The 13,140-nt window shown below is 63.2% G+C and overlaps 2 protein-coding genes across 5 annotated transcripts; both read left to right on the top strand.

Annotated features, from left to right (window-relative positions):
* Positions 1 to 245: 245 nt before the first annotated feature.
* Positions 246 to 5,216, top strand: PRSS56 (serine protease 56; the record flags this gene model as incomplete). 2 transcript variants are annotated; one of them, XM_079709713.1, is made up of 13 exons in its annotated part: positions 246 to 360; positions 1,009 to 1,119; positions 1,534 to 1,587; positions 1,704 to 1,893; positions 2,260 to 2,359; positions 2,447 to 2,606; positions 2,848 to 2,990; positions 3,237 to 3,399; positions 3,596 to 3,772; positions 3,858 to 4,022; positions 4,102 to 4,164; positions 4,547 to 4,653; positions 5,019 to 5,216. In XM_079709713.1, the coding sequence occupies 13 exons, from the start codon at positions 261 to 263 to the stop codon at positions 5,214 to 5,216; spliced, it is 1,731 nt and encodes a 576-aa protein (XP_079565839.1). The 2 variants fall into 2 exon arrangements, with proteins under 2 accessions (XP_079565839.1, XP_079565838.1); XM_079709712.1 differs by having other exon boundaries at positions 261 to 360; positions 3,237 to 3,396.
* An 822-nt stretch (positions 5,217 to 6,038) lies between these two features.
* On the top strand, positions 6,039 to 12,681 carry CHRND (cholinergic receptor nicotinic delta subunit; the record flags this gene model as incomplete). Of its 3 annotated transcripts, none has more annotated exons than XM_079709654.1 (12): positions 6,039 to 6,090; positions 6,313 to 6,458; positions 6,862 to 6,906; positions 7,443 to 7,552; positions 7,715 to 7,870; positions 8,088 to 8,197; positions 8,990 to 9,190; positions 10,290 to 10,401; positions 10,480 to 10,594; positions 11,389 to 11,593; positions 11,683 to 11,801; positions 12,499 to 12,681. In XM_079709654.1, 12 exons carry the CDS (start codon positions 6,039 to 6,041, stop codon positions 12,679 to 12,681), a joined length of 1,554 nt encoding a protein of 517 aa, XP_079565780.1. The 3 variants fall into 3 exon arrangements, with proteins under 3 accessions (XP_079565780.1, XP_079565779.1, XP_079565781.1); XM_079709653.1 differs by having other exon boundaries at positions 6,304 to 6,458; XM_079709655.1 differs by lacking the exon at positions 6,862 to 6,906.
* Between the last annotated feature and the right edge of the window lie 459 nt (positions 12,682 to 13,140).

Raw genomic sequence — 13,140 nt, 5'->3', positions numbered from 1 at the left:
GGCCCCCCCTCCCGTGTCCCCCCCCAGGCTGTCCTCTATATAGCCCCCCAAGCCCCATTTCCCCTGTGGGCTCCTGGGAGTTAAGGGCCAGGTGAGGAACAGACCAAGGGAAGCCGGTCATTTTGATGTAAAAGAATAGAATCCGATGATTTGAGGAACCAGAACTCAGCGCCCAGGGGCAGGCACCAAAGGATAAAGCCTGGAGGGGGAACCCCGAGGGGGAAAGAGCACAGGGCCGCCTGCCGGGGCTCCCGGTCACCATGCTGCTGGCTTTGCTGCTGCTGCTGCTGCTCCTCCCAGACCCGCGGTCTGCCCACGGGCACCCACTGTACACGCGCGTGCCCCCCAGCACCCTGCAAGGTGAGCCCAGGCTGCTCCGAGGGAGAGGCCGAGGTGGGAGGAGCACAGAGCGAGTGGGTCTCGGGCAGGGGGACGTGAGCTTGCCCTCCCAACTCACGAGGACCTTTGGCCCTTTCTGCCCACCCTGCTGGGAGAAGGGGCCAGGAACTGAGACACAGGTGGGAGAGGAAAGGGGAGGACGAGGGTGGAAGGGGAAGGGGAGCCGGCAAGCACTGCCCAAAGGCGTGCTTTCCAGAAGGTTCTGGGTTTAGCAGGGAGGAAGGGGCCCAGGGGTGCATCCCCTTGGCAACCTGGACCCCAAGGTGGGCAACTCGGCCATGGTTATTTTGTGTCAGTAAGCCTGAGTTCTGTAATATCTACACCTTTGGGGTGCTGTTTTTCAAGATTTCTAAGGAAAAGCCGTTTGCAAAGATTCCAGCCCAGCTCAGCTGAAATTACAGAGATACCTCGGGCTGAGAATCTGAGACCGTCTGCCCTGTGTGCTGGGGCCTGGGGGCCGTGGGGCTCTCTGACCTCCCCATTCTGTCCCAGGGCTCCTGGAGCCCAACCTGCTTCCCCACCGGGTCTCCCAAGGCAGGGCACAGGGCTGGGGCGAGGCGGAGGAGCTCTTCCCCCACGGTGCATGACTTGTGCCCCATGTCCTAGCAGCTCTGTCAGCCCAGGGGACGAAAGTGTTGCAGGCTGCCCAGAGGAGCGCCCAGTGGGCAGTAAATCGGGTGGTGATGGAGATCCAACACAGACTGCATGAGTGCCGAAGCTGTGCCAATCACACCCCCCCATGCCCTGGTGAGCTGGCACTGACTACCCTGGGCCCGTTCTCCTGTCCACCCGCCCCCTCCCTTCAGACTTGACCCCCTCTTGGGGACAGAGACTGGGTGAGGCTGCAACCAAGATGATGCTCAGGAAGGTCTCCTCCAGTGGAAAGGGCACACCAGGCACGGGCACAGCGTGTGCAGAGGCAGGAGGGCAGGAACAAATAAGTCTGGGCTTATTTGGTGAGCAGTGAGAAGTTTATGGCAGCTGAAACAGACCCTGAGTGCTACCAGGCAGGGTAAGGGGGGTGGGTATGTGTGCAGGGGGTGCCGGGTGAGGTGGCCGGAGGGCTCGGGCCCAGCCTGGGCTGGAGAAGAGTGGAAGGCCGTCCGTGAGGCTCAGGGGTCTGTTTCTCAGCAGCACCTGGGCGTCCCGGGCCTCGAGCCCCCCTCCTCCAGGATCCACCTGAGCCAGGTGAGGCTGAAAAGGCTCGAGGCGGGCAGGGCTGAGAGCAGGGTGGACCCTGGAGGGGTCTCAGTGGTGAGGATGAGCGGGACTCGTCCCTCCTGACGCCACTTGGGCCTTTCTAGGGCCGTGTGGCGAGAGGCGCCCGGGCGCTGTCAACGTGACGCGGGCGCACGGCCGCATTGTGGGGGGCAGCGCGGCACCGCCCGGGGCCTGGCCCTGGCTGGTGAGGCTGCAACTCGGCGGGCAGCCTCTGTGCGGCGGCGTCCTGGTGGCGGCGTCCTGGGTGCTCACGGCGGCGCACTGCTTCGCGGGGTACGTCGGGCCCCAGGCCCCTGCCCAGCCCGGATCCCCAATGCGGGGTCCAGCTCTTCCGGGGTCGGCTGGCGGGCACCAAGGGCGAGGACCGGTCTCTGCTGCCCCCTGGCGGCGGCCGTCCCCTTTCCCGACTCAAGGCGCCCAGGCAGCCCAGCCAGGGCGCGGATCCTCCGGGGACTCACCGTCCTGGGCCTTCTCCCCACTCGACGTCGCGGCTTCTCCCGGGCCCGCCCTTCCTGCCCCCAGGCGGAGAAACAGCCCGGCGCGCCGGCTGGCTGGGTGGTGCCCGTGGGCGGAGGGCAGGGTCTCCAGGGGACCTCTCTGCATCCTTGTGCTGCGTGTCTCCCGCCGCTCGCCCCGCAGCGCCCCGAACGAGCTTCTGTGGACGGTGACGCTGGCCGAGGGGCCCCGGGGGGAGCAGGCGGAGGAGGTGCCGGTGAACCGCATCTTGCCCCACCCCAAGGTGAGAGGGCAGCCCCCAGGTCCTCAGAGTTGGGAAAAGCACCCCACCCCCACCCGGGCTGACGCTGTGCCGCCACCCCCTCCCCAGTTTGACCCTCGGACCTTCCACAACGACCTGGCCCTGGTGCAGCTGTGGACGCCGGTGAGCCCGACAGGGGCGGCGCGCCCCGTGTGCCTGCCCCAAGAGCCCCAGGAGCCCCCCGCAGGCACCGCCTGCGCCATCGCGGGCTGGGGTGCCCTCTTCGAAGGTACTAGGCAGGGCAGGGCCTGGGTGAGCCGCGCGTGTGCGTGGGAAGATTGGGGGGCTGGGGTGATGGAGTTTGGGAAGGCTGGGGCGTAAGAATTCTGACCTACACCCAGCTGTCTTCACAAAATGCTGCCCATCTCGCAAAGGGCGGGGGGAGTCAAGGAGGGCAGTGGGGGGAGGGAGACCTTCGAAGCAGGACCCCTGCCCTCCAGACCTGAGCCCCTTCCACTGCTTACCTGTAGATGGGCCTGAGGCTGAGGCTGTGAGGGAAGCCCGTGTGCCCCTGCTCAGCGCCGACACCTGCAGAAGGGCCCTGGGGCCAGGGCTGCGCCCCAGCAGCATGCTCTGTGCCGGCTACCTGGCCGGGGGCATTGACTCGTGCCAGGTATGAGCCCCGACTGATCGGAGGGTAGTAGTGGGCCACTCCTCAGGGGCGGGACGGCCTCCTTTCCTTCTACAATCAGGCTGTCACTCAACTTCTCTGAGCCTCTATATTCTCATCTCTAAAATGGGTCCAAGAGTGGTAACCCCAGTAGAGCTCAGAGCTGCTTTACCCTGCCAGGCATAAGGCTGTCACTGAGGGTGACATGGATCGCTGCAGTGCCCTCTCTCTTGGCTCGGATCCTCGCAGGGTGACTCTGGAGGCCCCCTGACCTGTTCTGAGCCTGGCCCCCGCCCCAGGGAAGTCCTGTACGGAGTCACCTCCTGGGGGGATGGATGCGGGGAGCCAGGGAAGCCTGGGGTCTACACCCGTGTGGCTGTGTTCAAGGACTGGCTCCAGGAGCAGATGAGTGGTGAGCGCCCCGTCCCTATTCCCCCTCTCCCCAGAGTGTCCGGCAAACTGCCCTGGGACGAGCCCCTTTCCACCCTGCCCGCCTCCAGCCTCCTGCGTCGGGAAAGTCTATCTTCCTCCCAGGGAGGGCTTTGGGGGCTAGGGCCTAAAGAGGGGAAGCCGGGGTGGAGTAGGCTAGCCTCTGACGCCCCTCGCAGCCGCCCCCTTCAGCCGCGAGCCCAGCTGCAGGGAGCTTCTGGCTTGGGACCCGTCGGAGGAGCCGCTGGCAGATGGCGCCCCGCCCTGTGCCTTCTACGCCCACCTGTGCCCGGGGCCCGCGGGCGCCTGTGCGCGCCTGGCGCACCAGCAGTGCCTGCAGCGCCGGCGGCGATGTGGTCAGTCCCGTTCCTGGGGCTGGGCCGGGGGCCCGAGGGCCTGGCCCACGTCTGACAGCCGCTCGGACCCTTGTCGCGCCCGCAGAGCTGCGCTCGCTGGCGCACACCCTACTGGAGCTGCTGCGGGGCGCCCAGGAGCTGTTCGGCCCGCGCCCGGGGGTGCGGCCCCTGGCCCCGGCCCTGGCTCGGCCCGCTCCGTCGCTCCGGGATCCTCCCAGGCACCCCTCCCGCGAGCAGCGGCTGCACTCAGGTACCCCAAGCCCTCGCAGCCCAGCCCCCGCCCCATCCCAGCGCGGCCGAGGCGTGCCCCTAACCTTGCAGCTCCCCAGGATCGCGGGCGGCAGGCACTGGGTTCCCGAAGCGGAGGTCGGAGCAGCGCGGGGAAGCGAACGGTAATGACGCCCCCTGCCGGCGGTCGCCAGTGGAGTAGGCCAAGGGCGGGCCGAGGCCCGCAGGGGATTCTCCCGGGGTCTGCAGCTGGGAAGCGGTTTCACCCCGCGGGCAGACCCACTCTCCCGCTCCCTGGCAGCAGGGCGGATGATTCTTTGGGGGAACTTGTGACTTTGGGTCCTCATCAGTGTCAACAGATGCTGGGCTGGCTTTGTGCTATCATTTAACCTCTCTGAGCCTCGGCTGCCCCTCGGCTGCCCCATCTGTAGCAGGAGGAGAAATCTGCCCACTGGGAGGTGTCCAGAGGCACTGGTGGGAATACCATCCCGGTTCCATGCTAGTGTCAGTCCCCTCGTACTCCCAAAGTCTTTCCCCTTCCTGCAGGCTGCCCTGGGCTGGAGCCCCTGTGGCAGAAGTTGGCTGCCCTCCAGGGCACCCATGCCTGGATCTTGCAGGTCCCCGCCGAGCGCCTGGCCGTGGACTTTCACGAGGTGGGTTCCCGGGCTTCCCAGACTCCTTCGCAGTGGCCTCGGAAGGCTAACCTGGGTCAGCCCTGATGGGGAGGGAGACAGGAGAGACCCTCCCCCAGCAGCCTGGGGTGGAGGTAGTGGGTGGTGCCCAAGGGGAAGGGGATGGGGAGGGCGGCTGTGTGTGAGCTGGGTGCTAGCTGGGTGTGAAGGAGTGGGGGGAGGTGCGAGTGGAGGAGCTTGGGGGGGTGTCCAAGTGAGCAGAAAGTGTGCAGGACTGGGGGAGGGGGCTGGGGAAGGGCTGGGTCTGAGTGAGAGTTTCTGGGGGCAAGGAGGAAGGGGACCAAGAGTGGGGCTGTGGGCCCCTGAGTTGTCTCCTCCCTCTGCAGGTCCTGGCAGACCTGGGCTCCAAGACACTGACCGGGCTCTTCCGAGCCTGGGTTTGGGCAGGCTTAGGGGGCCAGCACGTGGTCTTCGGCGGCCTGGTGGGTCTGGAGCCATCCACACTGGCACAAAGCCTTCCCCGGTTGCTGGTGCAGGCCCTACAGGCCTTCCGCTTGGCAGCCCTGGCGGAGGCAGAGCCCTAGGGACCCCGGATGGCTTCAAGGCGGGGCCGAGGGCTGGGGAGGAAGGGGCACCGCCTACTCAGCCCTCAGGTTCCCCCAGCCAGGTGGTCCTGAGCCGTGTCTCCACCTGCAGCCCCTGGTCAGGACTACTGCTCCCAGGGCCTGCGGAGGGTCCAGGGAACATGATGACAAAACTGTCATGGCCAGAGTTGGGTGTGGGCGGGGGCGTGGGGGGAAGGGGTCCTGGGCCCAGAGTACCTTCCCAGATGTACCATCGGAAGATCACAACTGCTTTAATAAACATTATTTATGATCTATGGAGACCACTCCAGAGCTTTCTTAGGATGGGACTGGGGTGGGTGGACATGGGATCTCTGGGGCTAGGGCCCAGCCTCCAGAAGCAGTTAGTTGATAGAGGTCGCAAAGACACTGGAGCGGGGCTGCAGAGCCCCCCATCTCAGCATATCGGTCTACCTCCCAAGAAATGGCAGTACTGCCGCCTGTCACCACTCTGCTGTCCATGGCTGACCAGTGCCGCCCCCAATGTCCCGCCTCTCCACCCGGCCCCCACCCTCACCACTAGCGGTGGGGAGTCCCAGCCTGGGATCTTCGCCTTGTGTCCCTGGGCTCCTGCCCAGCTGGCCAGTCCCTGTCCCCACACCCGCATCACCTGCCCCAGTTTCTCCAGCCTGCCACAGAGCCTCGAGGTGTCAGATGGCGCTTCCGGCGGCCTCTTCCCTTGGCGCCGCCCCCCATCCTGCACCTGTCCCCTCGGCCACCCGCCCGCATTCCCCAGCCCTGCCGACAGGAGGGGCCGACCCAAGACCCAGTCAGAGGAACAGGATGGAGGGGCCCGTGTTAACGCTGGGGCTGCTGGCTGCCCTGGTCGTGTGTGGTAAGAGTGGCCATCACCCCTCCCTGGAGGGTCCCGCAGGACCCCTACCCTGGTCCCCCACGGCAGGCTCCCCTCCCGTCCCCTCCTACGTGGGGCTCCCTCTCCCAGCATCAGGCCCACCTCCCCACTTCCCACTGCCGTTCCTTCCTGGAGGGGCCACCCCCCCGGGGCAGGACCTCAGGGCAGCATCCCTCCCGGGCCCCTGTCCCTGACCCTCCCCAGGCAGCTGGGGCCTGAACGAGGAGGAGCGGCTGATCCGGCACCTGTTTGAGGAGAAGCTTTACAACAAAGAGCTGCGGCCCGTGGCGCACCAAGAGGAGGCCGTGGGGGTCACCCTGGCCCTCACCCTCTCCAACCTCATCTCCCTGGTGAGCGGCTCCTCCTGGCTGGGCTGGGGGACGGTGGCAGAGATGGCCTCCCGGAGGCCTGGCTGTCTCCTGGCCTGGGATGGCCGTGGAGGAAGGTCAGGGCCCCCTCCCGGCCTCCTCTCCCTGGGAGACGCGCTCGGGCCCTCTCCGTGCCTCCGCGTGCCGCCCACGGGCCTTGGGCTGACGATGCCCCTTTCCCTCCAGCTTCCATTCTGGGTGCCCCCGTTTCGCACCCATGACACATGTGAGAGGCCATATGCCCACCCCGCTTCCTGCTCTATCCATCCACTCCTGACTGCTGGGGGCGGCCCATTGTCGTGGTTTCCCCCGGGTGGCAGCCGAGAGTAGGTGCCTGGTGAAAGAGTGCAGGCCCCGGGGGGACAGTCCTCCTGTTTGATTACAGAAAGAAGTTGAAGAGACCCTCACCACTAACGTGTGGATTGAGCACGTAAGGAGAACACCCCGCACAGAGCTGGGGGTGGGGAGGGGGTGGGGCCCAGGTTCGCCTGTGCTCGCTTCTGCTTGGGGATCCCCAACCTGCCTCCGACACTGTCCTCCGGGAGGGACCGGTTCCTGCCTACAGACAAACCCCAGGCCCGACCGCCCTTCCCATCAGCTGGCGCTGCCACAAGCCCAGACAGAGCCTTCTGTGGATTAGGATCTTCACCTAGGGAAAATTGTCACAGTATCTTGATTTTATTAGAAGACACTCTCTGCTACCTGTCAGAAACTCCTAATACAGACGTAAGTCTTCTATGTCCACAAGGGAAATAGCGCTCCCTTAGTGGTGCAGTGCCCATCCTACACGGCTGTACACAACAGACCTGAGTCCTGACTCTGTACCCACCTCCCCCAACCTCGTTTGTCCCAGCCCCAGACCCTGTCCAGTCTTCCCCCAGGGAAGTGGTTGCTCGGGGAGCAGGGGGAATGGGGGAGCCCGGACAACAGCAGAGCCCACTGCTGACATTTCTTCTGGGCTTCCAGGGCTGGACAGACAGCCGGCTGAAGTGGGATGCCAAAGATTTTGGGAACATCAGCGTCCTGCGTCTGCCCTCTGACATGGTGTGGCTCCCAGAGATAGTGCTGGAGAACAAGTTGAGCCGCAGCCCCTCCTGGCTTCCCCTCCACCACTCTGCCTCCCTTCCTTAGGGGTCTTGAGCCCCCCCGCCAGTCCCACGCTTCTGACTGCCCGCCCTCCTCTGCCTCCCCCAGCTGGCCAGCCAGCACTCACTGTGGCCCTTGTCCCCGTCCCCCAGCAATGACGGCTCCTTCCGGATTTCCTACTCCTGCAACGTCCTCATCTACCCCTCAGGCTACGTGTACTGGCTGCCGCCCGCCATCTTCCGCTCCTCCTGCCCCGTCTCCGTCACCTACTTCCCCTTCGACTGGCAGAACTGCTCCCTCAAGTTCAGGTGCACCCACTTCTCCAGCCACCCTTCCCCCCAGGGCACCCCGCCAGGGGCTGAGGGAGGTAAACACCCTCAGACAGAGGCCCCCGCTCTGTCCTGATTAGACCTTCCCATCCCCACCGTGGCCTCCTCCACCCGTGAACCTCCTATGCTAGCCTTTCCCCCACCGGTGGCACCAGCCAGCGGCTGAGGACCACCCTCTGCCCACTACCCTCCCCAGTTCACTCAAGTACACGGCCAAGGAGATCACCCTGAGCCTGAAGCAGGATGAAGAAGATGGCCGCTACTACCCCGTGGAGTGGATCATCATCGACCCCGAGGGCTTCACAGGTGCCGGGAGCAGCAGCTGCTGGGTGGGCTGGCCCCTCAGAACCGCCCCCCCACCGCCCCACGGATACAGTCACACTGACATCCCCACCCCAGAGATGCACGTGTGCGTACACACACCTAGGACGTGGACACACAGGGACACAGACATGCAGATAGACACAGACAGGCCAGACCCTTCCCGGTCTGAGCGGGGTCTCTGGGGGCGGTATGGCTGACAGGTGAGGGGGGTGGTTAGCTTTCCTGTCCCCAGAGGGCCCAGGGGACGGCTGGGGCTCTGGCTCTCACCCTGATGGTGTGTATGTTGCCCCCTCCCCGCTCTGTGACCAGGCTCAGATCTTTTACTGGGCCCTGCCGCTTGCTCCTGTCTGTCAGAGGAGACCCACAGCCTGCTGGTCCCAAGGCTGGTCCATCATGGGGAGGAGGGTTCTTACTCTCATTGCCTTGTTATCCTCAAGCCTCCTTATTTGAACCACATATGGCCTCAGCTTCTATTTTTCCCAAGGAGAAAAAAAAAAAATCGGCCCCAGAGGAAAACTTCCCCCTTGTAGAGTGAAACTTCCATCCCAATCCCCAGGGAAAGATACCCAGAACCTGAGTGTGAACCCTCGTCCGTGGCCCCCACCCCACTCCCAAGCCCCCCAGGCCCCTGCCAACAGGCCTGGCTGCGCCTCTGGGCTGGCTCACTCCACCCAGCACCCCCCACCGCCCCCCGACCTGCCCCGAGGCCTGCCACCCCGCCCCCCCAGCCCCCTTGCCCGGCCTGACGCCAAGGCATCCATGTGCCACCCTCAGAGAACGGGGAGTGGGAGATAGTGCACCGGCCGGCCAGGATCAACGTGGACCCCAGTGCCTCACTGGACAGTCCCAGCCGCCAGGACGTCAGCTTCTACCTCATCATCCGCCGCAAGCCGCTCTTCTATGTCATCAACATCCTGGTGCCCTGCGTGCTCATCTCCTTCATGATCAACCTGGTCTTCTACCTGCCGGCGGACTGTGAGCCCAGCCCCCGGCCCCCTCCCCGAGGGCCCCTGAGCTCGGCCACCCCCGCCCTGCCCCTCACTTCCTCCCGGGGGTCACCACTCCTGGTGCTCCCTGCCCAGGGTCCAGGAACAAGGGACACATGGCCTGTCAGCGGGAGGGCTCTGTGACCTGTCAGACATGCCCCAAGTGGACAGGGCCCCTGGGGGTTCCATCCCTCTTGGACCTCCCTTCTGCCTCTCATGATGGGCTTCCCAAGGGCCCTAGGGAGAACTACAAAAGTGTCCCTCTGTGAGGGCAGAGATCGGGCCTGTGTGGTCACCACTGTGTGACCGTGGGCCTGGCTGTTGAGCCAATGGGTGGATAACAAGGTCTCTGGGAAGCCAGAGCATGGGGCGTGCAATCTACACACACCTGGTTCGAGAAGGGCACATGTCATCTGTGGTCACTTGGCTCCAGGACATTTACTACGAGCAGGGCACAGTGAGTTCCAGAGACAAATGTGACCCCGCCCCGGACCCTGACAGACAGGGTAGAAACTACAAGACTAGGAGTGCAGCCTGGGGGCGGTGGGGTGGGAGCCGGAGTCTGGCTGCGAGGCGCATTGCAGACCGAGAAGCAGCACTGGGGCAGGGCCATGGACCCAAGACCACAGGGGCCAGCACCGCACAGCACGCTCAGGGGCGCAGGTGGGAAGAGCAGGGCGGTGCTGGGCTGGGGTCTCTGAGCAAAGGGCTGAGAGCAGGAATGTCATCTGGGTGTGAGGATGTCCTGGGGCTTTCTGTGCGGTGGAGGGACAGAGAAGGTCTGTGATTTAGGAGGGCTGAGTGGCAGGGGGTTGGCTAACGAGGAAAGCAGGGGTTCCTTGGGCTCTCACCCAGTGCCAGGCAGCGTCTGAGCATTTAACACACACTCTCTCACTTTGGCCTCCCAGCTTTTAGTGGTTGAGGAAACTGAGGCACAGAGAGGTTAGGCTGCTTGCCCAAGGTCACCTAGCAGTACGTGGCAGCTCCTTAGCCCAGGGCACCATGGCATTGTGAACAGTAGTGCAGGGGCCACCATGGGACCCTCCGGGCCCCCGTCAAGAGGTCACAGCTAAGGATGGGCTCCCCAGGTGGCGAGAAGACATCAATGGCCATCTCGGTGCTCCTGGCCCAGTCTGTCTTCCTGCTGCTCATCTCCAAGAGGCTGCCAGCCACGTCCATGGCCATCCCCCTCATTGGCAAGTGAGTGCCGTCCCTGCCTGCCTCACCCCACCACTCCTCGCCCTGGGCGGGGGCTCCAGGCTGCGCCTGTGCCCACAGGTTCCTGCTCTTTGGCATGGTGCTGGTGACCATGGTCGTGGTGATCTGTGTCGTCGTACTCAACATCCACTTCCGCACACCCAGCACCCACATGCTGTCTGAGGGAGTCAAGAAGGTGAGGGCTCAAGAGCCAAAAGCTGGAGGTGGTCCACGTGCCTCTCTGCAGGGAGATGGGTGAAGCCACAGCGGTGCACACAACAGAGGGTGCTGCCCCGCAGCAGAAGTGCCCCTGCTGCTCCCCACGCCCCAGGCTGAATGTTACACAAAAGAAGCCTGATGCTAAAGAGACTGCAAGATTTCCTTCCTGTGAAGTTCAAGGACAGGCAAAACCAATCTTTAGTGCTAGAAGTCAGGATGGTGGTTCCCTCTGGGTGTGGGTAGGAATTGATGGGGGTGAGGCAGGAGAGAACAGTTCTGAGATACAGTTCTTATCTTATCGGAGAGGTGTTTACACAGCTGAATGCATCTGTAAAATTTCACTAGCTACATGCTTAAGATTTGTTAAGTCTACTGTGTGTTTGTTATACCTTGATTCAAAGGAAGGTGAGCACTGTGGGGGCAGGGTGCCCAGGAAGGGGACTGTCCTTGCCTCCTGGCCTCTGCAGGGCCACCTGGTTGTTTTGGGACAGCTGAGGCTACTTTAGCAACTTTTCTGGTCTTAGCTCTGCGCTGGGGGCATTTTTCTTACTTTTCTTTTCATATATAATTCACTTTCAACAAATGAGTTCTTCTCTATGCTGTAATGAGAGAGTTGGAAGCAACCTAATTGTCCATCAGTAGGGGATCAGAAGAATAAATGACAGCATCAGGCTGGGGAGCACTGTGTGGCAAGCCAGGAATGGAGTCACAGACGTTTGGATGTGTGAAGGTGACCCACGTTTGTAAAATGGCCCCTCTGACCTGCCATAGCTCTTCCTGGAGACCCTGCCTAAGGTCCTGCACATGTCCCGTCCGGCAGAGAATGGGCCCAGCCCTGGGACCCTGGTCCGGAGGAGCAGCTCCCTGGGCTACATCTCCAAGGCAGAGGAGTACTTCTCGCTGAAGTCCCGAAGTGACCTCATGTTTGAGAAGCAGTCAGAGCGTCATGGGCTGGCCCGGCGCCCCACCACCGCACGTGGGTCCCTAATGGCTTGGAGTTCGGCCCATCCATGGGAGATGGGGTGAGGGCAGGCCCCACGCCCACCTCTGGCCTGGTGTCCACAGGTCGGCCCCCAGTAGGCTCTGAGCAGGCCCAGCAGGAGCTCTTCAGTGAGCTGAAGCCAGCTGTGGATGGGGCCAACTTCATCGTCAACCACATGAAGGACCAGAACAATTACCATGAGGTGAGTAGCCACAGGGTTGCTGTGTACAGATGTTCAGGTAGTGCACTGATCGAGCACATCCTATCTTAAGGGGGCACAGTTCCCCTCAGAGATACCTGTCAACTTAGATGGAGTTCACAGTGGGTGCAGATTCCAGGCCTCTCGGGGAGGGGGATCCCCTGCCTAAAATCCCATAGCAGTGTGCGGGGTCAGGCACACACTCAGCTATACACACAGGTGCACAGCTCTGCCCTGTTGGGGCCACGCTCTGGACCTCCCTTAGGGTCCCTTTTTTCTCCCAGCTGCCAATCATTTTCTGTCCCTGCTCACCTCCCAGCTTGAGACTCCCGACAAAGCCAGACATTTAAAAGGCAGCCCTACATGGTTGTTCAGTACTACACAACTTTTAAAAATTCTCCCCTGACAAAGGGGCATATTTTTCTAGTTCACATATAGGCCAGTGGCAGCACTGAGAGGCTGGGAGGGAGTCTGTGGGCCTGCTCTCTGGCTCCCGGACAGACAGAATGACCAGCCCCGCCTGTGGCTGGAGGTGGGCCTGGGCCCTTGCTCGGGACGTGGCAGCACATCCCATCTGCTGCAAGCCCGAGGCAGGCCCCACAGATAGGCCAAGGCTGCGGGCCCCAGCTTGGGGTGTGAGTCTGTGGTTTGAGGGCCCTTCTTACCCCACTGCCTCTGTCTCTGTCACCCTTGCCCCCAGGAGAAGGACTGCTGGAATCGGATAGCCCGCACAGTGGACCGACTCTGCCTGTTTGTGGTGACACCCATCATGGTGTTGGGCACAGCCTGGATCTTCCTGCAGGGCGCCTACAACCAGCCTCCACCTCAGCCTTTCCCTGGGGACCCCTTCTCCTACCGGGAGGAGGACAAGCGCTTCATCTAGAGTGGGCCTGCCCTCCCCGGCCTGGCCCAAGAACCAGGGCAGGCGGTTGGCCTGAAAGGGATGTACAGGGGGTGGGGTGGATAGCTGTGTGGCCAGGGGTGTCTGGGAAACAACCAGCTCTTCCTGGGCAGACCAATTCCCAGCCCTGAGACTTTGAGCCCAGTTGGTCCTACCAGGCTGGGGCAGAGACGAGCTGAGGTCAAGGGAGGGAGGGGGAAGCCCCAGTTCTCAACAGTGGTTCCTTTGCAAATAAAGCCAGGGGCCACCGGAGAAGGCCTGAGAGTGGACATCGGCTGGGATTGGGGCAGGACGATGTTGGGGGAGGCAGAGGGCTGGTTCAGGGACCAGGGAGGATGCCACTCAGGCTGGCCTTTTGGGACCCCTCTGTGAGGGGTCAGAAAGACAGAGACATCTTGCCTCCCTCTCCCTCAGGTGGGGGTGGAACAGGTGGGAACCTGG

This window comes from Hyperoodon ampullatus, assembly GCF_949752795.1.
Source record: "Hyperoodon ampullatus genome assembly, chromosome: 8".
Lineage (NCBI taxonomy): Eukaryota > Metazoa > Chordata > Mammalia > Artiodactyla > Ziphiidae > Hyperoodon > Hyperoodon ampullatus.
The sequence above is the reverse complement of the archived record's forward strand: the minus strand, read 5'-3'. Positions and strand labels throughout refer to the sequence as shown.